This window comes from Petromyzon marinus, chromosome 5, assembly GCF_048934315.1.
Source record: "Petromyzon marinus isolate PM22_M1 ecotype Great Lakes invasive population chromosome 5, UKy_Petmar_22M1.pri1.0, whole genome shotgun sequence".
In the NCBI taxonomy this organism is placed as follows: Eukaryota; Metazoa; Chordata; class Hyperoartia; order Petromyzontiformes; family Petromyzontidae; genus Petromyzon; species Petromyzon marinus.
Genome location: NC_133671.1, coordinates 21398989 through 21414758, shown reverse-complemented (window position 1 = coordinate 21414758; position 15770 = coordinate 21398989). Strand labels below are relative to the sequence as shown.

General features: G+C 59.7%; 1 protein-coding gene across 5 annotated transcripts in view; it reads left to right on the top strand.

The window, feature by feature from the left end:
* The window catches only part of LOC116939311 (uncharacterized), a 270447-nt gene extending 258942 nt beyond the window's left edge, over window positions 1-11505 (top strand). For 3 of the 5 annotated variants that reach the window (XM_076062795.1, XM_076062794.1, XM_076062793.1), the window contains 10 exons: window positions 111-439; window positions 1413-1463; window positions 1795-1887; window positions 2932-3009; window positions 3529-3558; window positions 3719-3790; window positions 4526-4748; window positions 5164-5346; window positions 6306-7149; window positions 7433-11505. In XM_076062795.1, coding sequence (XP_075918910.1) covers window positions 111-439; window positions 1413-1463; window positions 1795-1887; window positions 2932-3009; window positions 3529-3558; window positions 3719-3790; window positions 4526-4748; window positions 5164-5346; window positions 6306-7149; window positions 7433-9125 — 3596 coding nt within the window. In that variant the 3' untranslated portion in view covers window positions 9126-11505. The remainder of the gene's footprint in view (window positions 1-110; window positions 440-1412; window positions 1464-1794; window positions 1888-2931; window positions 3010-3528; window positions 3559-3718; window positions 3791-4525; window positions 4749-5163; window positions 5347-6305; window positions 7150-7432) is intronic. The other 2 variants (XM_076062796.1, XM_076062797.1) reach the window with 2 other exon arrangements.
* Window positions 11506-15770: the final 4265 nt, after the last annotated feature.

Here is a 15770-nt window from a genome sequence, read left to right as displayed (position 1 = left end):
TGAATGCCCTTCTTAGTTTTACTCTCTACCGTCGCGGTCGCCGCTGCTCACGGCTGCCGGTGCCCGTGTGCCCGCGCGGGGCGCCCCGTGTGTGCCTCTTGTTGTTGCAGACCCAGAGCTCCTCCGCCAGGAGCTCAACAGCCGCTTTCTGGCGGCGCACGGCGGCGGCGGCGCCGGCGGCGCCGGCTCGGCGGGCAACCGGGGGGGGCCAGCGCCCCCCCCTCCGCCGTCGCAGCACCCGGCCTCCGCGTTGCCGGCGCCGCCGCCGCCGTACTACCGCGCCGAGTTTCACCAGCACCAGCACACGCACCAGCACACCCACCAGCATACGTTCACCCCATTCCCGGGCGCCATCCCGCCCGCCCCCGCGCCAGGCGCCACGGCCGCCGCTTTGCTGCCGGGGGGCCCCATGCCCCCTCCCCCGCCCATCCCGACGCTGGTGTGTGCCCCCTGTCTGGGCTGGATAAGTAAAACACCCCTCCCTCCGCTCCCTCTGCTCCCTCCGCTCCCTCTGCTCCCTCCGCTCCCTCCGCTCCCTCCGTGCCCCCTACCCCATTCCCTACCTGCCCCCAACCGCCCCGTTGCCCCAATCTTCTGGTTCCCTTCTCTCGCTGGCGCGCGAGGGGCAGCCCCTGAGTGAAACTGTGAGCGTGGCTGCGTGTGGCCCACGTGGCTGTTGCTGGTGCTGTGAAAGAGACTGCCTAATGGTGTTGGTGTTTGTGTGTGTGCGTGAGGGTTTGTGTCATTGTCTGTGTGTACCTTTGTGTGTGTGTCTGTGTGTTTTGGGTTTATGTCAGTGTGTGTGTGTGTCTGGGTTTGTGTCAGTGTCTGTGTATCTTTGTGTGTGTGTGTGTCTCTGTGTTTGTGTGTGTCTTGGTTTGTGTCAGTGTGTGTGTACACCTGGCGTGGCACGGGCGCCGTGGTGACGTCACCGCCACTTTGTGGCGAATGGCGGCTGTTGTTGTTGCGTGTGTCTGGGTTGAAGGCAGCGTGTGAGTCAGTGGTTATACGTGTGAGTGTGTGTGGTGTGAGTGTGTGTGGTGTGAGTGTGTGTGGTGTGTGTGTGGTGTGAGTGTGTGTGGTGTGAGTGTGTGTGGTGTGTCCGTGTCAGTGCGTGTGTCTGCGTGTGTCTGAGTCGCCCGGTCACTTGTTGCGTCCTGACGGTTCGGCCGGCATGGCACTCGTTACTGCCGCTGTTTTTGAAATTTGTTCATTAGCTGCAGTGCGCTCTCTTGTTTTGCTCATGGAAAAGTCTACTTTAGGAATAACTGCCGTTTCAATTACAATAAAGCATCTATTTGTCTTTTCTATTTTTTAGATATATATAGTTCATCTGTAATGAACGTATTCCCTTTAAACGGAACGCGCCGGCGGACGCTGACTCGTGTGTCCCTCTCTCCGTCTCGTTGCAGTTCGACAAGTACCCCGCCAAGTTGGACAGCCCGTTTTACCGACCGTCGAGCGTAAGTTCGCCTTGTTCCCGTCCCTGCCGACACCAACGTTTGAACTCTGAACTCGATCGCTTGGACCAAAAAACGTTCCCTCTCACCCCGCGCGTGCCGGCGCACGGCGCGGCTCGACGGGCGCGCCGACAAACCCGGCGGGGCGCCCCCGCGGGGAGCAGGGCCGGCGCCGTGCGCCCGCCAGGACCTCACGGCGCCGCCTCCGTGGAAGCGGCGGTGGCGCCGTCGGCGGCGGCGGCCGCCGCGCGTCCGTCCGTGGTTTTGCGCGTGGCGCCGGCGCGGCCGGGTTGGCTAACCGCCGCTGCTGCCGCCGTCTCCCTGTGTTTCGCAGTTTTTCCCGCCCTACCACTCAAGCATCCCTGCGATGCCACCGCTCTTCCCGCCTGCTCACTTCGGCTCGCTGCAGGGTGCCTTCCAGCCCAAGGTGCGGGGTCTCTCACCCTCCCCCTGTCACGCCCCCCCCCACCCTTCTCCCTCCGCTCTACCGCCCCTTCCCTTTGTTTGGTTCCGTCTTGGCTTTCCGAATCGCCGTCCCGACAACCGTGATCCCGCACGCCGACCGCCCCGCTCCCCGCGAGCTGCGCGCTTCTGCGGTCTCTTTTCCCCCTTGAGTTGTTTTTAGTCTTTTTAAGTTTCACGGAGGATTTAGTTTTTCCATGCCGGCGTTGGAGACGCTATTTTCTGCCCCGCCGGAGCCATTGCTTACGAGCCACTGCGGGCTCAGCCTCCCGTCCTAGGGGCCACCTCGCCGCTCGGCGGCGCGCGCGCTGCATTTGCCGCGCCCCGGGCTCAACGCAATTTTAGAAAAATCAATACCGAGTGAAATCTCCTTCCTTCCCTTCCGTAATCACCAACCGCCCCCCGCCCCTCCCGCCCCCTCGGCCGCTGGCTGCCGCCGCGCGACGTCTCGAATAAATGCGTTCAAGACCCAGGGTCTGCGGCGGAAACACACGGAAACCCGTTTTGGTTTTGTTTTAAATGAATAAAAAAACCGGAAGCAGGGCCGCCCCTGCTGCCTCAACCGCATCATTCGGTCGGCCACTCGGGGAGCGCGTTGCGTCGGCGGCCTGACCCCCGTGCTGCTGCCGAGCAAAACGCACCCCGATTGGCTGCTTGGGTCGAGTTACCCGTTTCCTGATTGGTTGCAGAGACGGACGGTATCTCAATTACACGTAATTTCATTACGTTTGTAATTTGTAATTGGTATCCAAATTGCACAGCGCAAAGTAATTGGTCATTCGTATCTAAATTACATTTCCTCCGGTAATTAGTAATGTGAATGTTGTTTGCCCACCTCTCGTTATTTGTCGGGCGGTGTGAGTTTGCTGCCCCTGGTTGTGTGCGGCTGCGGTAGCGGGGTTCTCGTTCCCGACCTCGCGGCTCCCGCACGCACACCCTGACCCAGGAGGAGACGGACAATGCACAGCCCAGAACCAACCGCGTGACCCCGTGTATGACCCCTCCGCAGACGGCAAGTCCGATGGACGTAGGCCCGGGCCGGGCGGGGTCGCTGCCATCACACAGCCTGCTGACCAAGGACCCGCGGGTAACAGTTCGCAGCCCGCACGGGGTGACAGCACGCACAGAATAAAGACAAAGATCCCCCCTAAAGCCTTAACAGACTCTCGGGGCAAGTGCTGTTTGCGAGCGCCTGTGAAGGCCGGCACATGACAGGAGGGGGCAAGGCCAACACCGTGCCCGCCTGCCTTTGTCTCAACCGGAGACAATAAGCACGGTTGGCTATGTACGGTGTGAAAGATGTTCAACATACACACCGCACCAAGTGTATAACCTTTTACAGGATGAGTCGACCTTGGGGAGGCCCAGTAACGGTTCAGACATTCGTCGCTGTTGTTGGTCCTGAGCGGGAATCGGATTCGGGTCGCCGGGTTCGTAGCGCAGCGCGCTAACCGCTGCAACATCTCTCCCCCACGTACTTGCACGCACGAGCCTCACGAATTACAACACCCGCACTGGGCCAAGCGGAGCGGCTGATGCGCTTTAACCGTTGCCTTTTCTCTCCTCCCTCCCCTACGTTCCCCCACCCCCCTCCACCCCTCGACAGCTGACGGATCCGTTTAGACAAACGCTCAAGGTGAGACACTCGTCGTTGTGCACCGCACCTCTCGCTCGCGCGACTGGCGCGCCGCGCAGTGGGGGGAGGGGGGACTGCACTCGCCCACCATTGTCGAGTTGAGGTTTAATGTTGCTCGCCTTGCTGTGTGTGTGTGCGCGCGCGTGCGTGTCGCCTGCAGAAGCCCGGCAAGTGGTGCGCTGCCCACGTGCATATCGCCTGGCTCATTTACCACCAGCAGCAGAAGGCCAAGGTCAGCGCAGCCGTTTAAATAGACGTCTCGATTTGACGCCGCTGTCCCCAGAGTCTCTCCACCCTTGCCCGCGCCCTCTCCTCGCTCTTACTCCCTCCCCTCCCCACGAGCACTCCCTGCCCATGTTCAAGTCCAGGCTATGTTTAGACGCCGTATAGAAATCCGCGCGGCGCTGCGTTGTTGTGCTGTGTTCGTACGACGCAGGGTTGTGGGTAGCCGGGAGCGTTCTGTGTACTCGCCGCACCGCCAGGCACGAGGTCAGTGGATCGCTTGACACTCGCCGTGCCGCGCGATCCCCGTGAGGAAATTACCGACGCGCCTCCGGCCGGCGCTGCGGCTGAACGACGAAGGATAACGGCGGTCCCTTTCCCTGCACGGCCAGCCCTGCCTGGGTGACGTTGTGCGTCCGCAGGCTGTCTTTTACTTCCAAATGAAGCACGCGAGTTGAATTATTAACGAGGGAGCCGCGACGCACGCAGAGCCAGCGCCATTCCGAGACGTACGCTTCTCGTTGCACTCCTTGCCGCAAAACCTTATCACACGCGTACGTTACGTTACGCTCGTACGTTACGTCACGCTCGTACGTTACGTTACGCTCGTACGTTACGCTCGTACGTTACGTTACGCTCGTACGTTACGTTTACACGTAGTATTACGGGGCCATTGCAGAAAACGAGTCGGAAACCTTTCGTGCCGAGTCCTGCCTGACCTTCGACCTCTTGACCCACCGTGCAGGCGCTGCAGAGCGACCCTCACAAGCTGGACCTGGGCCTCAAGCCTGAGCTGCTGGGCCCCGCCGGCCGGCCCGGCATCCCGGGGCTCTTCCCCGGGTACCCGCACCCTGCCGACCTGGCACGGCCCGGCGCTCTCTTCTCCACGCCCGGCGGGCCTCCGGCGAACCCCTTTGGTGTGCCGCCCCCGCAACACAACAGCTTCCTCAGCCCACCCGGTCACCTCGGTGAGTGCAGCCCGCCACCTCCCTGTGTTGCCCGGTGGTAATAACAACAACAACAACTGCAGTAGCAGCAGCGACAAGGACAGCGACCGTGGGAAACGTTTGGTGTTCATGCCGTTCTCGCAGCAGCAATTCTCTCGCGAAGGGAGGTGCTGTGTTTCACAGACGGGTGTAGTCGGCCAGTAGGTACCGATGTTGCTCTCTGGGTTTTACCCAATTGCGGGATTTCGGGGTCATTTTTCAAACGATGGCAAATTCGCACCGTGACGCCGGCAGACGTGGCCCACTCTCTCTCGCGCGTCGCCGGCGCCGCCGTTGCCGCCGAAGCCGCGCTCGCGTCCGTGTGATTCGCCGCCCCCGCGCCTGTCCCCGCCCTCACCACCCCCACTCCCCCTACCCCCCCCAACCCCACCACCAGCGGTGGACCCCTTCGGCCGGCCGAGCGGATTCACTGGACTCGGCAACCTGAGCACGAGCGCGTTCGGGGGCCTGGGGAACCCCACGCTGGGTGAGAACGCCTTCTTTCCGTCGTTGTGGTTGCAAAGTGCCGCGCTGCACAGAGCTGCGCTACATAGGGCAACACCGTTCCAAAACACGTTCGGTAATGACGCACCGCGCGGCAAACGCACCACACAACGCGCGCACGCACACCCCACGCACACCCCACGCACACCCCACGCACACCCCACGCACACCCCACGCACGCGCGCACACGGCAGTACGCCACGCTGCGTCATGCCATGCGTACGGCAACACAGCAGCATCAGTGCCACAGCGCGTGCACACAGCACACCGTACACAATACGCCACGCACACAGCAATACGTCACACAGGTGCACCATCACGTCGCAGTCAGCAGCACCACATTATACAGACGGCAATGCCCCGTACACCACACCGCACACACCACACCGCACACCAAACAACACACCATACACCACACAGCATCATGCTATACTCAGCAACACACCACACACAATACACTACACCGTACACACATTAACACGTCTCACACCACACACAATACACTACACCGTACACACATGAACGCATCACACACCACACACAATACACCACAGCGTACACACATTAACACGTCAGGCACCACACACAATACACCACACTGTACACACATGAATACGTCACACACCACACACAATACACCACAGTGTATACACATTAACACGTCACGCACCACACACAATGTACTTACACTGCAATAATCACTCGGCATCACACCGTACACAGCAACACATCACACAGCGTTACGATGTACACAGCAACACATGACAGAGGATCACACCGCGCAATGTCGTACTACACATTGACAGCACAACACGTAATGATACACTGCACGGCATCACACCACACCTCGGCACACACCACACCCTACCGCAGCGCACCACACGATATGCACGACGCTGTCACCAAACTCCTGCACCAGCACCACCGAGTTTCAATCCGAGTAAAGATGAAGCACGCATCACCGCCTGCTTATCGCTAAGAGAAATCCCCATCACGTGCGTGTCTCTCCGTCCCCTCCTCTGTGGCCTCCCACAGCCTCCAGCAGCGCGCTGTTCGGCGCCAAGGAGGGCCCGCCGTTCCCGGGCTTCTCGAACCCCCACGAGCCGTGGAACCGGCTGCACCGCACGCCGCCCTCCTTCCCCACGCCGCCGCCCTGGCCCAAGCCGGGCGACGCGCCCGAGCGCAGCTCCTCGGCGAGCCAGGAGCGCGAGCGCGAGCGGGACAGGGAGCGCGAGAGGGAGCGCGAGAGGGAGCGCGAGAGGGAGCGCGAGCGGGAGCGGAGCCAGGACCGCGAGCGCAGCAATGCCGCGGCCGCCGCGGCCGCTGCCGCCGCGGCTGCGGCTGCTGCGGCGGCGGCGGCGGCGAGCAGCACGGCTCACGAGAGGGAGCGCAACGGCGGCCTGTCGGGCCACGAGAGGGAGCGCAGCCACTCGGCGAGCGTGGACAGGGAACGGGGAGGCCACCTCGCCGGCGCGCCGGACAGGGAGAGGGCCCAGCCGGCCGGCGCGCCGGACAGGGAGCGCAGCTCTTCGGCCAACGCCGAGCGCGAGCGAGGCCAGATGATCCCCGCGCAGGCGAGGGAGCGGCCGTTCCCCGGCCACGGAGAGAGGGAGCACGGCCAGGAGAGGGAACGCGGTCACGAGAAGGAGCGCTGCTCGCAGCCGGCCAATCACGACAGGGAAAGGGCGTCCGCCATGCCCAATCACGACAGGGAGCGCCCTTCGCTGGCCAATCACGAGAGGGAACGTGGGTCGGCGCCGCCGCCCATGGCGCTCCCGGAGAGGGAGAGAAGCGGCCTGCTCACGCTGGCAAATCAGGAGAGAGGAGACGTCGAAAAACGTGACCTTGGCTTCAGCAAGGATGACAAGGAGAGAGAAAGGTAAAAATAATAATAACAAAATAATAATAACATAATATAACAAAATAATAATAACATAAATAATAACAGTCGGCATTGCTTTGGAAGCCGATGGCCGTTACTTCAGAAATGGCGATGTGGTTCAATTGATTTGACTGATATAAAAATTTATATCAGTGATATAAATCACTGATATAAATATAACTGCAGTGATGAGTAAGTGATGCACGGCGAGTGATGGCATGGGGTCGTTTCCTCCCCCGCCTTGCCCCCCCTCCTCGCCTCCCCCGCCCCACCCCGGCAGGGACGCTTGCGAGCGCGGCCGCATCCCGAGCCGGCCGTCGCCCATGGCGACGTCGCGGACGCCTCCCTTCCCCGGCTACGACGGACTGCGGGAGGCCGAGCGGCCGCGCGCCGACCTTCCCGAGCGCCAGGGCGGCGTTCCCGAGCCGCCCGACAGGCCCTCGGGCCGCGGCGGCGGCGACCGGGAGGCGCCCCCAGACGTCCGGAAAGACGGCCTCACCGCCGCCGCGGCATCCGCCGCTCCGCCCGTGGAGACACGGCCCAAGGAGGAGGCGACGTCGCCCACGGAGGGGAGAGTCGGCCTGGCGGAGTCGCGGGCCAAGGAGGCGACGACGGCGGCGCCGTCTCTGCGCGAGAGCCTCGGCGACAAGCGCAACGGGGACGACGGCGGCGGCGGCGCCGCGGTCGGCGGCCGCGCCCGCTGCATCTCGCCGTTCTGCCGTCCCCACGGGGCCGCGCTGCCCGGGCTGAGCGGGCCAGACACGGCGGCCGCGGCCGCGGCGGCGGCGTCCGGGCGGCAGAGCGGCGGCGCCGAGAGGCGGGCGCAGCCGTTCGTGTCGGGACTGGGCGAGCTGCAGCGCGTCAAGGAGGAGCGCAAGGAGGAGAGCGAGACGCAGCACTCGCTGGGCGCCGCGGCCATCATCACCAGCAGCGGCGGCGCGGGGCCCGGCGTCGCCTCCTTCGTGGGCGCACGTCCCGGCGACCCGTACCACCACCTGGCGGCCGGGCTGCCCCCGCAGTCTCACCCGCTGCCGCCCAGCTCCGGCATGCTGAGCGGCTCGCACTCCTCCAACCTGGCGCTGCTCGACCGGACTCGCCTGCTGTCGGCGGCCACGGGCGTGGGCCAGGGCCACTACCTGGGCATGCCCCACCTGGGCCTCCAGAGCCGCGACCCGCGGTTCCCGCCGCAGCACGCGCAGCACCACAACCACAACCACCACCCGCAGCAGCCCCCCCCGCACCAGCAGCAGCACCACCCCATGATGAACCCGCCGCCGCCCTGGGTGGACGCCAGCGCGTTCCGTGACCCCTACAGACTGGGCCTCGACCTCTCGAGCCTGCCGGGCGCGCACCGTTTCCCCGGGCCGTCGCACGCGGCGGCGGTGGCGGCCGCGGCGGCGGCGGCCGCCGGCGGCTTCTACGGCGCCGAGAGCTACCGGGACCGCGAGCCGCACGACTACAACAACCTGCTGGAGGTGCGGCGGGGCGAGGTGGAGCGCGACGAGCGGGAGAGGCTGCAGTCGTTCCGCGACGACCTGGAGCGGGCGCGCGCCACCCAGCACGCGCTGCGCAACCCGTCAGCGGCGGCCGCGGCCGCGGCGGCGGTGGCCGCGGCCGGCATGGACCCTCTCGCCGGCGCGCATTACCACCCGCACCACCACCAGGGCTTCCTGTCGCCGCTCGGCCCGCTGCACTATCCCGGCTCCAGGCCCGGCCTGCCGCACGGCATGCACAACGGCTTCCTGAGCGGACCCGGCGGCGTGCCGGGAGGGGGCAAGCCCGCCTCGCTCGCGCCGCCGATGCCGCCGCAGCCGCAGCCGCCGTCGGCGTCGGCGGCCGCCATGGGGGGGCCCCCGCCGCTCATCCCCACGGGCGTGTCGCACCCGATGTCCCCGCGGCAGCCCGCGGCGCTCACGCCCCTGGGGGAGCCCAGCGACCGCTCGCCTTCGCGCAAGGAGGTGGAGGCGCGGTGAGCGCCGCTCGGCCGTCGCCGCCGCTAGCGGAGCCGGTTAGGTTTTTGTTTCGTGTGTAATGGATAACAGTCGTCGCACCAACTTCGCCTTGGGCCGGCACGGCCGGCTGGCTTCGCCGTGCGAGCGGCCGGCCGGCCGGCGGGCCCCGCTTGGCAACGGATATAGGCCGGTCAGGTTCATCAAAGTTGGAACTAGATCCGTGACTTTTAATTTAAGGAACGCTCAGCTCTTGATAAGTTACACATCCGACAGGAATTATTTGTGCACTTTGGCGGCAAGCAAAAATGATGGTGGCGATGATGATAAAAAAAGTTAATACCGTTAGGAATAATATCATTTTAATAAGGATAATAATAATAACGTTCACGTCTCGGCGGATGTGGACACGCGACGATGGAGGGGTGGGGGAGCCCCCAGGACTGCCGAGAGGTGCGGTCTCCCCCCCGTCGCGCGGAATTTTTTCCGAACACCGCACGGCCAATTGGAGACGACACATCCCGCGCGCGCCTCTCACCCCCCACCCCCCACCCCCCACGGGCACGCAACCGCGGGGCAAGATTCCGAGATGGTGAACTCGAGAGCAAGTCCGACAGAGTCCGGGGAGGAACGGTCGCAAAGCTGTGGGACGATCGCCTCCGGAGAGAGAGAGAGAGAGACCCTCTCGGCCCCGTAGGAAACAAAACAAACGAATATAAAATCTACAACAAATGGAAGCGTATATTTATTTTGAAGAAAGAAAAAAGAAAGCACGACGGCCCGCGTGGGAATTCGTCGCGCAAGGAGAGAGATTGAATGCGTTTTGCGCGGCGATTATCGAGTCGCTGCGAGGGGCGTCTCTGCGGCCCTCCCCAACGGCGACGGGCTGAAGCTTCTCGAGCCTCTTGGTGACGCGCGAGGTGAATCCGAGCGGCGGAGGGCGTGAATAATCGGCCGTCTGTCGGGAACACGGGCGGCGGGGGTGGGTCTGGTCGCCAGGGAGCGGGGCGGAGGAACGAGTGGAGCGCGAGAATCCCGGCGGCCGGCCGTGACCGTGGCGGCGGCTGCCCTCCCCCTACCACAGATTTCAGAAACGAGCGGATGTTGTTTTGTCTTCTCTGATGCCGTTTGGCGCCATTCTCGCTTCGTCACGACGCCAGGAACTGGCTTCGTCTCTGCAACGCGGTGGTCCCACCGGAGTCTGCAGCAGTCGACACACGTGGCTTTAAGTTTTTTGTTTCTTTTTGTTGTCGCTATTGTTATCGATACTATAATTATCAATTAATTACCCATGGCAAAACATCACGCGCTTTGGCGGGAAGGGAGACACGAGGCGCGGCGTCACACTTTACACGGAGCCCTGAGGGTCAGTCGGTTGCGGCCTTGTCTACTCCAGTTGGGGTCGGGGAGGGGGGGCATTGTCAGGTCTAGTCTGGGCTTGGATCTGGCTCTGGGTCTATCCGAGTCTGGCCTGGGTCCGGTCTGGTCTGGTGGTGGGGGTCTTATATCTGGCCTGGGTTTGGCCTGGGTCTTGTTTGGCCAGTGTCTGATGGGAAAAGGGGTGGGGGGGGTGAATCTAGTCTGGATCTGGCTTTTGTGACTGCTGGGAGCAGTCTGGAGCAGATTGTTTGAATCTACTGCATCTGTGTGAGATTCCTTGAGCGAGGTCACGGCGGGAGGTCACCGCAGAGCAACGCACACGACGGGCGGGTGGATTGACGGCGCGCGGCTCGTCGCCCACACGGGCAAGCCCTGGCTCTCCTCGCCCTCTTCAATTTCCGGCACGGGAGTATTTTTGAAGCGGAGTGCGTGGCTTCATTATACGCACGCCGGCTCTCGGGTTAATTGTGAATTTCACTGTAACTGTTGCAGCGCTTTTCTTTTCTCGTTTGTACGCTGAAGTGAGAAGAAGAAGTGTTACCCAAGTGTGAAGCGTAAAAATTGGGGAGAGGGAGGAGCGAGTGGCGGGGGGAGGGGGTTAAAGAAACAAAAAACGTGGAGACAAAAAAAATACGAAAAAAATGTATTTCCTGTATTTAAAATCGCTATTATTTATCATCATGTGTATTTCTCAAAGTCTTTCAAGGATGTCTGTAAAGTTGAACATTTATACCAGGAGGTGGGCGGGCGAATTCTGTGTCGCCTGCGTGCCCGATGCCCACATCCCCACTCTGTACACTCTGCTATTTTATATGCAATCTGACCTTCGTCAAATCTCCCAATGTGCTGTGTAAATATACTTTACCCATAATCCCACTCACCCGCCTCCCACCTTACCACCCACACCCTCTAAGAGTCTGTCCCTTCTCTCTCTCTCTGCCCCCCTCCGCCCCCCACCGTTTCTGTAAAGAAACACTGTCTTGTAGAAATACTGAGGATAAATACAAGTACGTTTTGAAACTGACGCTTGGCTTGTGCATGCTTTGTTTAGGTGCGCCCCCCCCCCCGGTCCCACCACTCGCGTGTTTGTTGCTGCGCCCTTTGACGAGCGAACACCCGGCCAGGGTAGCCGGGCAACCCCCCGGGTCATTTAGCTCCACGTGGGCCAGGTGTTCACGCGGAGAGATAAGCAGGCAGGTACATTGGGCGCCTCTTATATTCGTGTAAACGTGCTGCCACGTGATTAGGTGGCTGTATGATCATGTAACCAGGCAATATTGCATCCAGGTAGGCTTAAGTGCCAAGTAATCGCGTGTCCACGAGAGTAGGGATCCTGGGAGCCAAGGTGGCATCACCTTTCTGGCCATCGCAAGACAACTGAAATGCGATACCGGCGAGTTAATCAAAACATTCGAATTTCACAATCGTGCATTTCAGGGTGGTTCAACGCAAAGCACGTGTGTGTGTGTGTGCACGATTTCTCTGGTGTGGTAGGCGCATGTGCGTAGTTGTGGCGGTGCGTGTGCGGTTGTGACAGTGCGTGTGTGTGCGGTTGTGACGGTGTGTGTGCGGTGGTGACGGTGCGTGTGTGTATGCGGTGGTGACGGTGCGTGTGTGTGTGCGGTTGTGACGGTGCGTGTGTGCGTTTGTGACGGTGCGTGTGTGCGTTTGTGACGGTGCGTGTGTGCGTTTGTGACGGTGTGTATGCGGTGGTGACGGTGCGTGTGTGTGTGTGCGGTGGTGACGGTGCGTGTGTGTGCGGTTGTGACGGCTGTATATGTGCGGTGGTGACGGTGCGTGTGTGTGCGGTTGTGACGGTGTGTGTGTGTGCGGTTGTGACGGTGTGTGTGTGTGCGGTTGTGACGGTGTGTGTGTGTGCGGTTGTGACGGTGTGTGTGTGTGTGAGTGGTTGTGACGGTGTGTGTGTGTGTGCGGTTGTGATGGTGCGTGTGTGTGCGGTTGTGACGGTGTGTGTGTGTGAGTGGTTGTGACGGTGTGTGTGTGTGCGGTTGTGACGGTGTGTGTGCGGTTGTGACGGTGTATATGTGTGAGTGGTTGTGACGGTGTGTGTGTGCGCTTGTGACTGTGTGTGTGTGTGCGGTTGTGATGGTGCGTGTGTGCGGTTGTGATGGTGTATGTGTGTGAGTGGTTGTGACGGTGTGTGTGTGTGCGGTTGTGACGGTGTGTGTGTGCGGTTGTGATGGTGCGTGTGTGCGGTTGTGATGGTGTGTGTGTGTGTGCGGTTGTGACGGTGTGTGTGTGTGCGGTGGTGACGGTGTGTGTGTGTGGTTGTGAGCGGTGACGGTGTGTGTGTGTGTGCGGTGGTGACGGTGTGTGTGTGTGTGATTGTGAGCGTCCCACCGGTCTGCGCGCTACCCCGGGGCCCGCTGCCACGTGTCAGGTGAGTGACAGGTGAGTGCCAGGTGAGTGACAGGTGAGTGCCAGGTGAGTTACAGGTGAACCTCCCCAGCTGATTTCCTATCCCCATCACCACCAACCACCAAACTTTAGAACCACAAACTTGACACATTCGTCAATTATAACGTGGCCTTTAGAGGTAAAGTACACAATTGGTAGTGTTTCGGGAAATAGGCACAGATGTGTAAAAGGCCCAGTGCCCGAAACGTCACCTATAATTGTTTTCCCTTGAAGGCCACATAGACTTTCTGTTTGTGCATCGCTACTCGCGCAGCACGTCACCAACTTTGTAACGGGGGAGGGGTGGGGGCATCGGGGGGCATGACCGGTGGTGACGGCATAATCCGGTGAGTCATCAGGTGTGAAGTGACCATACGTGACATCACCAGGTATCAAGTTTGTGACTGTGTCATCACCAGGTTTGGTGTCATCACCAGATGTGATGTCACCAGGTGTGATGCCACCCAGGTGTCATGTCACCAGGTGTGATGTCACTCAGCTGTGATGTCACTCAGCTGTGATGTCACTCAGTTGTGATGTCACTCAGCTGTAATGTCAACCAGCTGTGATGCTACCCAGGTGTGAAGGTTATCAGCTGTGATGTCACCCAGTTGTGATGTCACCAGGTGTGATGTCAGTCAGTTGTCATGTCACTAGGTGTGATGTGACTCAGTTGTGATGTCACTCAGTTGTGATGTCACTCAGCTGTGATGTCACCCAGCTGTGATGCCACCGAGGTGTGAAGGTTACCAGCTGTGATGTCACCCAACTGTGATGCCACCCAAGTGTGAAGGTTACCAGCTGTGATGTCACCCAGCTGTGATGCCACCGAGGTGTGAAGGTTACCAGCTGTGATGTCACCCAGCTGTGATGCCACCCAAGTGTGAAGGTTACCAGCTGTGTTGTCACCCAGCTGTGATGCCACCGAGGTGTGATGTCAATCGCGAGCTGAGAGTCCATCGCGATGCGCGCGCTCGCAGCCAGGTGTGCTGGAGTGGTGGCCGTGTGTGGGCGCGGGGGGGGGGCAACGAGAGACGAATAAACGCAAATAGCGATCGATTCCTGAAAGTGTAAATCACGACCTCGTCCATCGCGACAAAGTTCAGTTGAACGGCAAAGAGCGGAGGAGCTGAGCGGTAGGTTGGTCTGAACCACGCCGTGACTGCGAGAAACGAAGCGATGTCCACGGGTGTTTACGAACGATGTTGGGTGATGCCTTTGGCAGCAGTGGTGCAACATGCACAACTAACAACCAGCTCGACACATTCGTCAATTACAACGCCGTGGCCTTAAAGTGTAAAAAAAAAAGTTTCATGTATAGTACGGTGTGTTTCATGTGCTGTCAAAATATAAGAAGGCCCGCTGCCTAAAACGTCGCCTCCAATATTTCCATTTTATGGCGACATTAACGAACACGGTTTTTTTTTGTGAATTGGATAAGGGTTGAGGTTCATCAGCTAATAATCATGTACCCAATGCAATAACATGGGCATTGCTATTGCAAGTAACGGTGCCAACGCGTGTCCATGCGGGCAGGTGTTCAGGTAGCCCCAGGTAAGGCACCACAACTCTGTTCCCAGGAGGCACGTGGAGCGTCGCGCCTCGACATCCTCGCCACCCTTGGGATTGGCGATCGTGGTGGCTTCACCTGAGCGATCAAATATCATTGAAGTCACTGTGAGGATGGTATACAATCAGCAGGCTGTCGGTGTTATGTTTCCCATTAGTTTACCTGGGAAAGCCCCACAGAATCTCGTGACTTTATGTTTTCAGGACGGTCCTATAAAGTTTATCTTAAAGACCGTATTGTGTATTTATTTAAATACGTTTAGAATGTTTTTAATTGCGCAAGAAAAAAAATCACCGTGCTTTATGGATAACTCGATGCATATGGTGCACCACGGTGACGAGATGTTAACTCCCTCGCCTGGTATACAGGAGGTCGTGGGTGCGATCACAAACCTTGTCGCTGTATTTTTGGAGTTTGCGTGTCTCTCTCCAGGTAGTCCCGTGGTCTCATGGATTTTTCTCCGGGTCCTCCGGTTTTTCCCTCCACATTTGGAATCAATATGCTTCAATAGTATTTGGCTGCTCTAAATTTCCACGTGATAAGCCACTTCGTCGAGATGTCACGTGTGACGAGGTCGCTTCTGAAAAAGAGGCATTAAGCTCGGTGGGTCTTACCTGGTAAAATTAAAAAAAATGTTTAGTTTACAAATATCAAACGGTTTGAGAGTTTGACCACATGCAAGTCGGGTAAAAGCACGACGTTATTCCATTCGCCTGTTCGGCCTTTTGGCACAGATGTTTTCCGGCAAAACATAACAAGTCTCACGACAGGGAGCATGTTAAACACTTGCTCAGGAAACCGAGCTGACGTGACTAAAACAGCCGTGCGGACATCTGGTCTCAAAGTAAAGGCGCAGCCCCGAAAGTGCTCGCTCCTGCCACCGCTGGCGGAAGGGGAAGCATGCACTCGATGGACCCCCTGGAGGGCCATCTCTTGTAGGGTATTGTTGCCTATTCCTCCACGCTGATCAGACGTCTTGAAAGAGGTGGGAGTAGCCACTGTTCACCCCACCAAACACGTGCCACCTGCTCGACGCCAGAGTGCCGTACTGAGTTAACCTGCCGCCAGGTGGACAGAGATGCGGCGGGAGTGGTTAGAAAATCTGGCCATTGAATACAACTGGCCGGGCGGTGACATCGAACCGGCGACCTCTGGATTGCAAGTGAATATGAAGTCTAAAAGCTGGTTTTGTTTAACAAAGGTGAGAAGGAAAGGCGCCTGGATGAGTTGTTATTTGTGTAATGACGACTTCACATACTTGCCTTGAGATGGTTTCTTTATTGAAGAAACATGTTCACTCG